Below are 16,283 nucleotides of genomic sequence, written 5' to 3'. Positions count from 1 at the left end.
GCAGGAGGGTGTCACGGGGAAGGGACCCTGCCCAGTTCGGTACTGCAGACCAGCAGGTTGAGCTTCGTAGTGACAAACCTCTGACCATCAGCACCCATCACACCGATCCTCCCCCTCTGCAGCCCCCCGAGGGCCTACAGCACCTTTTTACACACACGCGCTCCCCCCCAAGCCCCCCAACATAGGTACAACAAGGCGAGGGGGGAGGCTTGTGCTTCACCCGCAGTGACAAGATGCATTTTTCTCTACCAGGGTTCAGTGGCAATCGTCCTAAAAAACAGCAAGCAGCAGCACTGTGCAACCAGCAGTCCCCTTACCCACTCCCCGCGTGCACAGCTCACGCAGGGAAGTTCAACCAAGGGCTTTTTTAATGGAAGTTTGTAGGAACACACCATACACAGCTTAGTTTGCTCACACACGTATTGATTTTTGCATTCTTCAGCCTTTTCCAGGTTTGCCTGTTCTGTGCCCTCAGACCCCACGGCTGCTGCCTTGAGACAGCATGCCAGGCCTTTGCAAAACGGCTGCTTTTACTACAGTTTAAACTCCACCAAAACACCACAGCACGGTGAAACACAAGCTCTGGGTACAGGACAGGCCGTGCCCCTTCAGGGGAGCAGGGCTGACTCAGTGCTTTGGCAAAGGCTTTGCCTCCGGGTGAAGTGCAGGCAGCCAGCGCTGTGCGGTGCTTCGGCACGCTTGGGTTTGCCCCCAGAGTTCACAGCTTCCAGCCCAGCTGCCCCACCCCTGCCTTGGTTTAGGGAGAAGCAGCAGCGGAGCTGGGAGATGATCCAGTGCTGCAAACCCCCCAGCTCAGCACAGCGGGCTCTGGGGAAGGCGGCAGAGGGGGAGCAAAGCCCAGCGCTGTGGTGGAAAGGCTCCCCGGCACCATGACCTGGAACCAACGGTGGCCTTGCCAGGGCTGAAGGCAGGAGCACGAGCTAGTCTTCAGCCAGCGGAGGGGGAGCCAGGTGGAGCTGGAAGTTCTCGTTCTGGAAGACGCTGCTGGTGGCTGGGTCACCGTGGGAAACGCTGAGCAGCCCGTGCTTTTCACCACCATGGCCACGAGAGAGTTCTGTCAGGAGAGCCAGCTGCGAGACAAAACCCAGTCAGATCGCTGTCCGGCAGCTGGGCAGGCTGCCTAGAAGCACTCGTGCAAGGTGCAGAAAGGCAAAGTGCTCATGTGGGGCTCACCTTTTTCCTGCAGCAACTAGAACAACTTTAACACATGCAAAGAAAATGGTATTTATGGTATGTAGTGACCCTATAGGCCTCAGTGTGGGACAACAGTCCTGAACTTAGCACCCTTCCAGGTTATTTTAAAGTTACATAATTGAAAAACAATCCCAGAAAGAGCTGGAAGTGCCAACTGCAGCCAAAACAGGCAGAAGGCACAAGGAAAATGCAAGGGACAGACGGAGCTGTGCTCTGCTTGGGACAACAGCGGGGGGCAGGAGGAGGGAGCCTTCTGTGCAATCCTGGGAGCTGCACAGTGTCTGGAGGGGAGGTTATTTGCAAATCTAAAAAGAGAAACCTCACACCGTGGACACTTTTCAGGCCCAGCCCCAAAGCCAGAGGCATTTCCATGGTTTCACTGCCAGCGAATTCCCCAGCTCTGTCAGAGGCAGCGTGGCTGCCTCGTGATGTGAAACAGCCAGCTCCGCGCACAGTCAATTGCCAGCACTAAACAAAACCCAAGGGAAAAGCCAAAGCCCACGCTGCCAGTGCTGATATCTGGCGTGACAACATGCAAAACACCCTTCACCAATTTAAAACCGAAAGGAAAACAGATGGTACGTACTCTGGAGGTTCCTCGGTTGAGTCGGCAGAGTTGGTCAAAAGCTTGAATTTGCTGAGGATCCAACAGAGATTCTGAACTTGCCTGATAAAGAGAGTGAGAAGGTTACAGAAACAACACAGAACAAGATGTCACGTTCATATACACAGAAATCCATCCCTGCTCCTGTCCTTGGAGATGCTGGCTGGAGCACCTGGTCCGCAGCCTGTTCAGGCGCTTTTTTAACCATCTTTCCTCTGGCTCGAAGCCACTGTGTGCACCTTAGTTTTGGGAAAAAAACCAAAATCCTATTGTTGCACAAAGGACAGAGATACCCTTACATCCACAATAACTTATTGTCTGCAGCTGGTGGCAGACAGACTAAAGAGTACTAAGTTACCTTTGGGGGAAGAAGAAAAAGAAAAGGAGAGGCAGAAAAAGAGACAAAGAAAAGGGATGGGAGAACTCCCTCACAGCCTGCTGGGAAGAGAAGTAAATGGGTCTCTGTGGAGGAGCTGCCTCTCCTGGGCTTCTCCCCAGGCAGCAGCAGCTCCCCCCAGTCCTTTCTCGTCATCTCCCGATAGTCTCCCTGGCCCGCTCAGCCTGCCTGCCGGGTCCCGATGCAGCACTGGCTGCAGCAGGCTGTGATCCAGCACAGACTGTGCGTGTCAGCGTTTGGGGGTACCAGCAGTTGGGTACAAGGGTCCCCCCAGCAGCAACGGGGCAGTTACAGAGTTGCAGGCAAGGACAAACAGAATTGCAAATAGGGGCACCACAGCCTGCAACAGGAGCATAACGCAAGGAGGGCTGCACACATACTCAAACTGCTTTAAAAGGCATCATTTACATATCCCAGGGAGAGATGACAGAGCATCACGGATTCTTGTAGGTTTGTTCCATTTTATCACATCACAATGTTTCTATTTTGAATGTTTCTGCTCATATTCCAAAGCAAAAGCATCATCAAGAAACTACAACAGGAGCCAGGGAGAACAGCCTCCCTCATGAGCAGCAATCTGGCATCTGTTGTCTCCAGGGATCTATTTTTAAGGGAATGTTCAATGTTCATTCTCAAATATTTTCCCCAAAATACATTTCCCAAGGGCTATTAACCCTACCAGTGGGTACTGACTGAAGTTGCATTTACTTTAAACTCTCTCAGGCAATGGATCAAGCCCAAGATGAAGAACTAGTATTGCTGCCTTCAAAGAGTGTGATCAACCAGAATTAAGACTCTACTTCTGGCCCCACGAAGGCAGAGGGGCCTTCCCTGTTCCTCTAGAGCCCGTCAGGGTCACCAGGCGTTGGGACCGGTCCCGGTCAGGCACGAGCATGTTCCTCGCTGCGATTAGAGGCTCCGACCAGCAGCGAGGCCCTGCTCCCAGGGCAGGTGTTCTCCTGTGGGGTTGCAGTGCAACACCCAGCTTGCTCCGTACTTCTCATGCTTCATGGTGTGTCTGAAGAACACGTTCAAACGCTCTGTGAAGATGACTCCCAGTACTATTTGGGGAAATAAGCACATGCTACAGAGACAGGCTCCCAAGCTTCTCTGGAAGAGCTCGCCATCAGCTCTTGACAAGAGCCAGCAAGACTCAGCAAACACCCTTGAAAGCACGCTCCAATAATTATCTAAAGCCTGCAGTTATCCTAAGCCTGGGGTACGCTGCCATCCAGGTTTCAGGTACAGCCCGTGGCTGCTGCTGCTGGGGACTCTGCAGTCTGCACTGCAGCTCTGCCTCACGGCCCCGGAGTAGCGCCCGTGTCCCGGGCAGAGCTAAAGGCCCCTTGGACAAGGCTCCTACTGAGCAGCCCTGCCCGAAGTGGATAATGAGCTGCGGTCTGCAAGGGGTAAGGTCTGGGGGCAGAAGGAACAACATTTTGCCAGAGATCACATTATCTTAGTCTTTGATTCAATTTTTAATCACTACCCAAGGAAAAAGGGAAACCCTGCTGGCAACTGGGCAATGAAAATCAACTGAAGTGAGCTGCCTTGAAAGTGACTGCAGACAAAATCCGGAGCACAAACACTGTGGGGAGATGGGTCCACCACCATGCAGAGCACCAGCACCAGCTTTGGCTTCCCCAGGTGACATAACGCTCCCCGCCAGCAGCAGCCCACCACCCTGCACTGGCAGGGCCTTCTGCTCCACCTGAGAGCCATCCTGTCCCTCAGCAAAATGCTTTACCCAGCCCCTTGGGTTTGTGTTCTCACGCTCTCCCACAGCACCTTTACCTGTCCCTCTCTTCTGGCAGCTCCTCCACCAGAGGGTCCCCTCCCGACTCCGCTGTGAGCGAAGTGCAGCCAGGGCAGAGTCTGGCCACCCACCCTTCATCATGTGAACGTCCCAGAGATGGCTCAGAGCTGGCGAGCCCAGGAGTGTGCTCTGGGGGAAGATGCACTGAACCCACCACAGCTTTCCTGAAGCCTGAATAGTTTCGTTACTCTCCTGAAGCCACGTGCATCTTGCCTTTGAGACGTTCATCCAAGGAGAGCGGAATGTCCTGAGTACAGATCGCTTATGCTGGAAGCATGTGCTCAAACTCACTTCTTCCCCCTCCAAGATACTCTTTATAGGGTAAATAACTATTTGCTAATCACCAATCAAGGAGCCGAATGTCCATATTCCCTGCACCCACGACATAGGCTTTGAACCAGAGAGCCTATGACAGTGAGGGTCACGTATCCACAGCTGGCAGGTGGTACAGGCGCTTCCAAGGGACACGCAGGTCATTCTCACTTGGGGAAAAAAAAAAACAAAAAGCAAGGAAAAACTGCCCTCCACAGTTGCTGTGGCCACAGGCATTCAAGGACAAGGAAAATGCAATGTAATTGGCCTCCCCTCTTCTGCTATCTCTCTACCACGCGTATGTAACTATCAATCAGACTGTTCTCCAGGCTGATGAGCTGAAATATTGCAGGCAATTCTTCCTGTTGTCATGGAAACAACTGCTGTCAGGCCTTTTCCTTTTTTAACCGTGTCACTAAAGGCATGTTTTCATTCAAGAGCTGCAGGGGGGCTCTCAGAGTCCAGCATCAGCACTCAGGCGCTAGTGGAATCCACTCGGCCCACTCACTCACCCCGCGACACAGCCTCTGCCTCCAGTGCCACTGCAGGGCAGCCAGCTCATTACTGTCTATGTTAGTACAGAGCAGTTTGGCACCTCTAAGGCATTTCCAGCCAAGTCCTTACGCCCCCTCGGAAAGGCCTCAGACTAGACACAGAACCCAAGAGACTCAATTTATCCCCTTGAGAGCTGGGCCAGCAAGGAGAAGAAAGATTCCTTTTTGGTTTACAGTTCTCATAGATCCCACCACTATAATGCTAATCTCCATTGCACATTTTGCTTGCACATATTCCACCCCCCTCTGGTAGTCACCACACAGTCCTCCTAAGCCTGCAATTATCTTTAATTTAACAGCTACAAAATCCATCATCAGCTAGTGCCTAAGCAAAGCAGATCATACAGCAGTTGTAAGCAGAGGCACTGTGAACAGTCACGCCAAGAGATCCAAGTGCTGCCTCTCAGAGCCATACTTCCCACAAAAGATAGTGCTACATCAATTAGAGCATCAGAGCCCCACATTCCCCCAGGGGTCTGCTCCATAACACAGGGCAGATACAGCCAGATATCCTGGGGAAAGCTTTATATATATATTTTTTTATATATATAAAGCGCCTATCACCATATTGATAAACGTTCTTTGGAACCACTCTGATGTCAGAGGTAAGAACAGGAGTCAGCCTGTTAGTACCTCAGCACTTCTGTTTCCAACCATTTAAAAAAAAAAAAAACACCAAAAAACCCAAAAAAACCCCAAAAAAACACAAGACTTTGCTGCCATTCCTAGGAATAAAGGCTTGGAATTCCCAGGAATAAAGGCAAAACCCACCTCTCTCACTTACAGAGCCAAATCCACAGGCGATGGACACCAAGTCCACCTTCTGCCATTCCTCCCCTGCACTCGGACACTTACTTCACCATGGCCCAACTAGCATTAAAAAGGTACCCAAATTCAGTTTTTTAATGAGAGTTGAGCCAATTAATGTAAAACTAAGAAACCTGCTGTTTTCATGGTATTCCCAGGAACCCGGAACAATCAACCAAAAAGAGAGCAAGGCAGGCAGCTGCTCTGACCCAAAGTCACTAGAATGACATTAACATGACAAAATTGTTAATGAACTAAAGAAAAACCTCAGGACATCCCTCGCACGCTTGCAGACCTCTGCAGAGCTACTGCAGAGTAACGCACCACTGCTAAGGGACAGACGCAGACCGGCCCATCACTGCGGAGGTGGAAACGGAGTCTCGCAAGTCACTCTGGGCAACGTGGCAAGTGGGCAAACATTTGCTCAGAGGAAATCCCAGAGGCACTGTAGCTGTGCGACAGCAGCAGAATGTGGTGCCTCAAGACCAGCCTCCCCAGGGTTTCAGCCCTTCCCTCTGCGAGCGTGCAGAGGAGCTGGCAGCAGGCCGGGGCTGGCAGCGGTGGGGAAACCAGGACCTGCTGGCTGCAAGCAAACAGAAGCACTGACTCACCAAAGCCCATGGCAGAGCAGCCTTCCCTCAGCACTGCTACAGCAGAAGCAATCTGCCGCACAAGTCTGCACTACAGCTCTGTCCTCTGATCTCTTCAGGAGCAGAATGGGAAAGGCAGACATCTCTTATTTCCAGTTGAACTTAGCTGAACTTAAGGAGCAAACCTCCCACTCAAGGCAAGGGAGAGGACAGGCTTATTTGTGCTCTAATAGACTCATTGCTGCTGCAATGTCAGATACTGCAGTGACTGAGGAGAAAGGAGGAAGAACTGTCTGTATTAAATATCTAGAAACACACTGGCATGCCTCCGTTCCCCCTCTGCTAGCTGCTCTGTTTAGCAGCTCGTGCTTACACCAGGCACTGTTGGAATATTCCCTTGGACTTCTGCTGATGCCTTCAGCCAAAGGAGCAATAATGTTGTTCAGGATTAATTAGATAAGCACAAAACCACATATCCTCACTGGACACTGTGGCCCAGCAGATGAGATGTTTATTTATAATGTGGCAGGCTTCAAGGCAAGCATGGCAGCACATGGATTAAACATTACGTAAAGATGGTGCACAACAGGCCTGTGCTCAGGCTGATCCCAGGTCAGTGCCTGAACCCCAAAGGACAGAAGTGTCATGCATGAAGGCAAATCATTCATTTTCTAAACACGAGCTAAGAGGCTGTTCAACAGCATCCCACAAGAGCCAGCCACAGAAGACTCAAGAGGTGAAAGTGTTCTCTCAATGGCAGGAATTTGGGGAGAGAAAGGGAAGTTAAAGTGAAGGCAAAGACATGTAGAAGGAGGAAGAAGTCCTACTCGGTCTAAGAAGGATTAGTGACCCCTGCTGCCAGAGGCTTATTGATAATGTGACCCCAAACCTTACAGAAAACCCAAGCAGATGCCTCTGCTATCTCTCCCCTTCGTAGCTCCTGACACCACTGCAGCCATAAGTTACTGGTATTTAAGAGGGAAGTTTATAATGTGCTTAAGAACAACTCCAGCCCTGGGAGCTCAGCTGCAGCTGCCCAAGCCTGTCTATGCTCAATTCACATATAAACCAACAAAACATACTGTTTCATTGTGCAACGTGAGGGTAAAAGGAATGGGGAGGGAGGCGGAACACGGAAACTGCAGCTTTCCATTTAAGGGATTTACAAGAGACAGATGTTCATCTGCCACCTGCATTTCTGAAAGCCACCCCCCAGAACAGCCAGTGACACCCTCAGCTACAGCAAACACCATCATTCCCTCTCATACCCCCCCATCAGGGAACTACAGACTGAACCAAAACTTCAGCCTCTATTTATTTTGCTCCCCTCCTTCAGAGGAACATCAGAAGGATGTCATCTGCACCCTTCTTAACCCTTTCGGTACTTTCTCAGCTTGGGATGAGTATGCTAAACTACACATAACTCCTGGCAACAGGGACTGATGCAGGTAGTGGGAATATCAACAGGCTGCCACAGCCCAGCATCTGTCACTGTATTAAAATGAGTCTGTGCTACAGATCCTCCTAGATATGAAATGTTTTATTAAAAGGGAGGAAATTTTCATCAGACCGTAGGAATAGTTTCTTTGAAATTGAGATGTAAAGCAAAGCAAAGACTGCCCAGTGAAATTTTGCCATCTTTTCTCTTAACCAGGACACACCACTTTCCCAGGTGACCCTAGGAGCGCAGGGCAGTCAGTCTCACGGGTCTTGGCTTTAGGCAGTTTAGGAGTCAGCTGTGTCTGCTTCGTGTTAGCCTCGCACAGGTCCTGGAGTGCAAGATTGTAGACAGGAAAATGAAACTTCTGCCAGGTTACAGATTGCTATATATGAAAGCCAGGGGAAATAGTTCCAAGTCAGTCTGATTTTCTCAAAAAAACACTCAACAAAACAAATTAGACCCCCACCCCAAATGAAAAGTGCAAGAAAACAATCAATTTTGGTTTAAAAGCTGCTAAGGGATAATTATGGTTTTGAAATTAGTCTCTTTAAAGTTGTATTTTATATTCAGTTTTAGTTTTGGTGCCCGTCCTCCTCTACCTGCTAGTTAAGACTCCTGCACCGAGTTTTCTTCTTACTAAATCACTTTTGTCTCCAATACCAGAAGTCTTAACACAGAGATGTTCTGCTGATGAGAGGCCAATGACACAAAGTGTCTCTAGTTCCTTCCTCACATGGATTTTGCACACATTGTTGAAGAAGTTAAGGAATCTACAACCAAAGCCAGCTCCAAAGCTAAAGGACTGGGCATTTTCTCAGTTAATGCATATGTGGGAATATTCTCTACGGAGAAGAATGCACAATCTTGTAACTGTATGAAACGCTAATTGTCTGTTTGGTGTTACTGGGGGGAGGGGGGGCAGGGAAATCACAGCTGGATACTTTCAAAGTTATAAAGTCCTTGGAAAATTCTGATATTGCTGGGAGTCAGGCTAATAACTGATGGTGACTGGAACTAGCAAAACTGGCTCTGTCTACTGATTGACAGAGGTCATGTAACATTTGTCTAGCTCTAAAAGAAGTATTGGGAAAAAAAACGTCCTAAACCTTCATTCTTACCCGATTGTAAGCACACAGACATGCTGCAGAGGGATGTTTAACATCTCAGTGAAGTGACACACTACAGTGCCAACACCTCACAGGTGGAAGTCGGTCAAGAAGCTCCAGGTTGGATGGAAGGCTGCGTTGCAAAGAGGGATGCTGGCAGCAGGCTGCAGAACAGAGCTCAAAGGTAGAGCCTGACAAACCGGATTAACTACGGATTCCATTCATTGTCCATCCTGGTGTGACTTGACAGGATTAAACTCCTGAATAAAACATATTTGTCATCTGGACAGCTCTAACAACAGTGCTCTTAGAACTTAGGCACATTCTCAAACACGGAATAACCACAACATGTCAGTTTAGGGGTTCACGGCATTTTCTGCAGAGTTTATGGCCCAAGAGCCAAGACTGTGTTCCTCTCCCCAGTCCCTAGTATGAGTATGCATGCTGGCAGAATAAATGGAAAACACAAACTAGCTCACTGAAACAAGGCAAATTAGTTTTGGAGATCAGTGACTAAGATATCAGGAGTACTTCACTTACGCCTTTAGGCAGCAGCCCAGCTACGGTGCTTTCACCTAACATGCCTCAGTTAATTCGAAACACCACAAAACAAAAAAGCACTGCAAGTTTTAAATTGGATTAAAAGAACCCACTGCAAACACAAGCTTTCATGTCTTTTAACACTCATTTATGGTATAAGGTAAGGAAGAGAGGAAAGATGATCAGTTTAGACCCAGAAGATGACCCTTGGGAAGACAGCAAGGGTTAGGGGATAACATGGAAAGCACAATCTTTTGGTAGCAAAAACAGAGGAAAAAGTCACTTTCCCCTTCTCTGGCTGTTCCCCTTCACTGGGGCAGAATGTCTCAAGGCTTCATCACAGCAAGGCTCCATTTAAATAAATGCTATCACCAGATTCAATAACGGTTCAGTGCTGGCTTGTGGCATCTCTCCACCTCCCCCAATTTCAAGGCAATTGCTACAGAAGTCATGCATGCAAAGCAGGGACAGAGAAAAGACTGTCTTTTGGGCTGTCGTTTCACATATAAATCTCAACAACGTTGCAAAATTCAAACTGACAGTCTTTGTTTCAGCAGAGCAGAGTCAGTACTATGAAATGCACTCCAGATGCTCAGTGGCATTTCTCAGTATGAATCTAGTCCTAATTCAAGGCCTGCTAAGAAAATAAATACCTAAACTGAAGACTTCACTGTGGGGAAAAAAAAACCACATTAGATATTTGACAAGAGACAGACTAACCTTTCAGGGTCGTCAAAGGGGTTGCAAAGAAATACCCTCCCCACAGATCTATATGTAAAATGTTCCAGAAGCTTTGGAGCTGGCTCTCTGGGGCCTAGGGAAGGCAGGGCTGGAAGCACAACTGTGTCAGCGTAACCTTCCTCTGGGATTTCCTGCTCCTTGTTCGCGGAAACACCAGCTGAGGTAGCAAGAGCAGCTTGAACGGAGACAGCCCTCTGGGTGTGCCTGGTGTCGGCGGCAGCGAGAGGGAATGCAGAGAAGCCCTCCACCAGAGAACTGCAGCACCAAAAGGCTGAACAAACCTTGTGACAAACAGAAATAAATCCCTTCTGCGCCTGGGGTGACACCAGAGAGCAGTGACCGCTGCTATCCTGGATCCAGGCTGAGGAAGACCCTTGGGAACACATGAATGTGGCTCAGGGTGGGGGGGAGCCCTGCAGTCACCCCTTTCCTTCCATCCCTTTGCTTGCCTGCATCTCCTCTCTGCAGCATCGTGCATTATCTGCCAGGCTACTGCAGAAAATGCGCCTTTCAAACAGACCTCAATTCTGCACAGACCACTGCCATGTCAAAACAAGCACGGGGAGCTTAGCTGTTTTCATGCTTAATTCTCTGCTTAAATTTACTTGAGGCTGCACAAGAGCAAACCCTGCCATACCGGCATGCACCAGCCTGCCTCCAGCAAGGACTTCTGTGCCCCAGGTAGCTCTCCTCACCCTTCTGCTCTTGGCTCCAGCAGAGCCAGGCAATAGGCACACCCACCTCCTCCACTGCGCGTTCTCAGCACTTCCCCCAAAAGAAAAAGCTTCTTCTGTAACTCAGACTACTGCCTGGCCAGATGAATCGTTACCTCACAGGGTTAATTAACACTACTGAGCAGCTATTGTTAAACAAACAAACTTCCCGGAGAAGCTAGAGATTTTACAGTCTTTTGCCAAGTCTAAAAATACTCAGCTTTTTTAAGATCTGACTGTGCAACAGTTTAATCACATGCGAGTACAACAGTTAAATATTATAATTTAAATATGTGAGGAACATCACAAACTTGGAGAGGATCTGGGACATCAGGAGGAGGAGGAGGGGGGCTTGAGGCAGTGCTTGGGCTCTGAAGAGCCAGAGCCAAGCTCCACTGGGCCGGCTGTGTGCGGAGCAGGGGATGGGCTGCGCTGCCAAGAGCACATGACAGGCAGCAGGGAAGCATCCAGCACACTCAGATGGTCTGGCATGGACATTTTCTAGCTAGTGCTAGATGAACTGTGCTGTAACTCTTTTTCTTCCCCATCCAGTCTTTCCAGGTCTCCCTTTAAGCCCCAAGTCCCAGCCAGTCCCTCACTTTTAGAGACAGATCAGTTAAATAAGGGGGAAGCATCTTCTCCCTGTCCTGATCATTCCCACGTCACCTGGAGCATTTTCCACTTCATTCTGCTACGGGGTACATCCAGACTGTCATTAAAACACACTGGGGTTCTCCCTGTGACTAGCCCATGGAAAATCCAGTGATAACCAAGTTATAAGGCACTGCTACAAAATGTCAGGCACTTTAATGGTGAATGATAGTTTTAGTACTTAATTTTGCCTTTAGCTTCTAAAGCTAAACCTGGTCTGTCACACCCATTTGCACACATTCCTTTGGAGCAGAAGTGTAGAGGGTAAAATATGGGGCTGCTGAATCTGTCTAACTTTAGAGCCAGTATGCATATTTCACTGAGCAGGATGGTACACAAAACGATGAGCATTTGTAAGCAGACTGTTTGGACCACAGTGGATTTACAATCTCCTGGGAAAGTTTTTCTTTGCCGCTATGTAAGTTTGACTGTAAAGATTGCACTGTGCTCCATATATTCCTCACAGATTACTTTTCCCCCAAGCCCCCCTTCAAGCAGGAAGCTTCTTTTTTTGTTAATACAGAAGCTGATGGAAGTTGACTAATGCTGTTAGCTATCTTTTGATCGGAATTGATTTGGCAGAAATTGAAATAATCTGCTAGGAGAAAACTACAGTACTACTATAAAAACATACTCCAAGATTGAATTACTTAGGTTTCAGAAGTGAAAAAACACTGCTTTGCATGCATCTGTGTGGTGACAAATGCATGAAGTACCTTGAGGAGTTTAGTAACAAACCCCCGCCAGTGACCACCTTCGCTGGAGCACAGGGCAGCAGAGCTCAGCTCCCCACAGTGCAATATCCCTAAAAGACAGCCCAGTAAGCTACCTGCCATTTTTGCTTACAATCTACAGTACCATGCCAGGGAAAATACAGAAGCATGCACATTGAGATTGGACTTCTGTTTGAATTGGGGATGGTGAAACTTCTTGCACACAAATACTGACAATAAATATGAACTCGTTATCTGTTCTCTCACCCAGATTTAGCTGCATCGGTCTTGTTTACACACAAGCTTCTTAAAACATTGCCTTGGCGAGTCAAATCAGTTCCACATCTTTTACCCAGAGCCAGGTTATCTGTTAGGAAGGTAGAATGGAGGCTCCACAACCCAATCACAAGGAACATGCCAGCTTTGAATACAAGTTTTATATAAAAAACACCTAAAATAGTTTGAAAGAAACTGTCCTCAGGCTCTCACAAACAAGACAAAACAGCGGATGCATCTAGCAGGCAACCAGCTGCAAGCATCCAGCTTCCCCTCACACTGGCTAGCAGTTCCCAGACCTTCTGGACGAACACATTTCCATTACTTCCACAGCTCTGTATGCCCACGCCAAAACAAAATGACATTCCTAAGCGTGACTAGTTAGCTGCTGATAGTGTTTGACAGTTACTGATCACGGGCTTGTCTGGAAGCAAAGACAGACATGAGAACAAAGTGGCGAAGTCTATAAGCACTGCTCGAAGTTTACTTGAAGAGAAACCACCTCACAAACCTTACCTGTGCCAAGGATGCTCCACTTCCTTTTTTTAGCTCTGAGAAGTTCTCGATCAGTTTTCCTCCCTTGTTACTCGAGTTGCATTTATAGCACATCCACCTCATCAGGCCCTTAGTTACCGTCCCACACTCTTTACTCAGCAGACACAGCGAATGGTACAAGTGGCCACAGCTGTAAAGAGAAGAATTCTGCTAGGTGCTTGAAAGCAGGGTAACATAGCTCAACAGCTCTACGCTTCGGAGGGGAAATCACCAGTCAATGGAAAAGAAGGCTGGTTGTCTGTAAATACACATCAGCAGCGTGCACATTCCCTTGGTACCTTCACACTCTGCTGCAGTATTTCTAGACTGGCAAAAACAACAGTAGATGCCCATTTGCCGATACAGCTACAGATCATAACACTATGGTAATAATGATCTTGTCTTATTTTACAGCCATCTGGTCACAGAGAGGAATATCGGAGATGCCAACAGAGTAGGTAGCCAGGGCTGCAAGTAGATCCGAGATGCACAAATACAGGCAAACGAACCCAGGGTGCTGCAACTGCACAAACTGCATTGCTGGGAGAGATGACAGATAAACGGACAGCTTACTGAACAGCTCTCACAGAACTGTAAGGCAGTTCTTTCCAGCTGATACAGAGCTGGCTGCATGCAAAGAAGGCTGTCTCTAATGGCTTTGATTAGCCAGCCCTTTTACAGTGCAAGGGAGCAGGGATACAAGCTCACTGGAATACATATGAATACCTCTGCAAGTCAAAGACCAGTCGCTTTTTTTAAATTTTTTTTTTTTTTTAGAACTACTAACATGACCACAGCTGTGACCCTACCCCCTTACCTGAAAACAATGATTTCATCAGCAGTTTCTTGCCTTCTTTTGTACTGTTGTAGACAAATGCAGCAGTAATCTTGCTTTGGGGTAAGCCCTCTAGTGACAGAAGCTCTTAGGTTACACAGGGACCAGTGGAGATCATGGTTTAAAAGACTCGTAGTTGTCTCTAAAAGAGTCTGTGTGGAAGACAATATACAGAATAACCAGGTCATTTTGTCATCTCCAGACTGCAGAAACTCCATACCGATCAATTCTTCATAATCAGCTTAGCAGCTGATTACTAAGAGAAAACCAACCCAACAAAATTGCTTCTCTTTATGCTTTCTAGCCACTGCCCTCAAAATACTTATCCTTTCATCACATGTTAATGGAGGCAGTATCTTTTCACTCTTAAATAGATAAGTCCTTTATTGATTTTTGTCAAAGAGCATTAAAAGAGAGATGGTAGGCTCATTTTGTCATCTTCCATACCAGACCATCCTCCTTTTCCTTTACTTGGTAAGCTACTGCTTACATTCCCCATTTTAGGGGAAATGTGCTGATAAAAATCAAAGCCCAAATGCACTATCACAATTAAAATACAAAAAACCCACCGAACTTCTCATCTGCTAGTCCTTCCCAACTGAGATTTCCATTTCTGAAAAGCCAAGAGCAAAATACCCTTACTTTTTAGCAGTCAGTACTTCTTTCAGCACCAATAGGTATCAGGTATAGGTGCTCTGGTCCGTGATCTATCGATGCTCTGTAGCAGCAACTCACGAAAGGCTGCAGAGGTTGCACCAGTGGTTCATGCAGCCTGTACCAAACAACTGCCAGGCAATGACAGAGGACCTGTGCTGCTCAGAGCAGAACTTTACCAAGAACTCAAACAGAGATAATGGATCTTCATGTTCAGCCCTCTACAGTAAAGCTATTGCCCATTTTATTTTTAATTTGGATGCTGCTGCATAGAGGCCTGAGCAGTAGCTAGGATGGGCAGTGCCATATGGTAGGCAGAAAGAGGGAGGGTGAGTTTGGAGGAAGACTGTGCGTTCTGTTTTGGGGAAAAGGAGTTTTAGAAAACTGTTGAAGTTTGGATGCTGCCTGGGATTTAAGATTGGACAGAGAAAGGCAGGAGTGAGATAAAGGAGAAATCTCATCAGGTGACAAAGGAAGTGCAGCATTACCACTGGGAAGAGGCAGAACAGCCTAACTAAAAGAGGTCTTATTTAAAACCGCATAAAAAGACAAAACATACTGGTTTTGTGCCTTTGAATCCCTAATTGCAGGATGAGCTGGAAAAAAAGCAGTTGTTCATCCTTCCAGTACATTTAACTGAACTACAGAAGTGTTTGCCATGTACCTGTCAGTCCCTTCACTTGCCATCTGTCTGTAAGCAATACAAACTCGTTCCCCTTCCCCCAATCACACAAATATAAATCACTTGCATGTCCATTTACTTCGTCCTGCAGAGAGAAATGGCAAATGAGAAAGTACTAGGGTAGATAGCTAAAAGCAATCCCTGTATACGGCAGTGGACGAAACAGAAATGCATGCAACTTACTTGTTCATAGTTGAAAGTGTCCAGCATTCCCAAGACAAGTCCTTGAATTTCTCCGAGCTTCCCTTTTCCATAAACTGGATCCTGTATGAAGAAATGAAAAGCTGCAGCTGAATCACAGGATATGACCATTATGGCTTTTTTTTTTTTAAATCTTTTTTTTTTCCTCTGCAGATTAGCATCACAAGCGGAAGTTACGACTCCAGATTTGAAGACGCTGTACATGCACAAGGACAGCAGAATTATCCTATGTATTGATGGGAAAATTGATAACTAGCAAAACTGAGTAGATGACAACATCAATACTAATTACTGTGCTCGGGTCAAAATACTTCAGATGTGACTTTGCAAACTTCATTCGGGAGATGCGAGAGCTGACTGGAGAACGCACTTGAGGAATATCAAAGAAAACACCAGAAAACAGTGACACAGGAGGTATCAACTCCATCTGTGCTGCCACTTGACACCAACTGCTTACAGGTGTCTGCTGGTGGTGAGCTGCTGGGCTGCCTGCAGGGCTCTGGGCCCCAGGCTGCCAGGGTGCTCTGGCCTGGGTCAGTGAGTAATTCACTCCTGGGTCTCTCTGCATCCCCAGGTCACCCCCAAGCTCATTCAACACCCCCTGAGCTGCAGCTGAAAGAGCACAGACCCAGTGGGCTGTGCAGCTGCACAGCAATATGCAGGAATCCTGGGCAAACCTGGTCTCACATCCCAGGTAACAGTACGTCATCTGGGGAACAGGTGCCTGGGGCTCTTCTGTTGCTGCAGGGATGCTCTCCATGTGCCCTGAACAGCTTTATTTCCATGTCCCAGCAGCACAAGTGAAGGGTTGTTCTACAAGTCAAGGCCCTGGTGCATCTCAACCACCTTCCTCAGGCCTGCTCCCAACCAAACATCCCCTTCTCCTCCACAGCCACTCTGG

At 47.8% G+C, this 16,283-nt stretch overlaps 1 protein-coding gene across 4 annotated transcripts in view; it reads right to left on the bottom strand.

The window, feature by feature from the left end:
* Positions 1–350: 350 nt before the first annotated feature.
* The window catches only part of VPS8 (VPS8 subunit of CORVET complex), an 86,198-nt gene continuing 70,265 nt past the window's right edge, over positions 351–16,283 (bottom strand). For all 4 annotated transcript variants that reach the window (XM_074877949.1, XM_074877947.1, XM_074877948.1 and 1 more), the window contains 5 exons: positions 15,365–15,445; positions 13,828–13,997; positions 12,993–13,161; positions 1,802–1,882; positions 351–1,091 (listed from right to left, as the gene is read on the bottom strand). In XM_074877949.1, coding sequence (XP_074734050.1) covers positions 942–1,091; positions 1,802–1,882; positions 12,993–13,161; positions 13,828–13,997; positions 15,365–15,445 — 651 coding nt within the window. In that variant the 3' untranslated portion in view covers positions 351–941. The remainder of the gene's footprint in view (positions 1,092–1,801; positions 1,883–12,992; positions 13,162–13,827; positions 13,998–15,364; positions 15,446–16,283) is intronic.

This window comes from Strix uralensis, chromosome 9 (genome assembly GCF_047716275.1).
Source record: "Strix uralensis isolate ZFMK-TIS-50842 chromosome 9, bStrUra1, whole genome shotgun sequence".
In the NCBI taxonomy this organism is placed as follows: domain Eukaryota; kingdom Metazoa; phylum Chordata; class Aves; order Strigiformes; family Strigidae; genus Strix; species Strix uralensis.
This window is presented reverse-complemented; position numbering and strand designations above follow the sequence as displayed.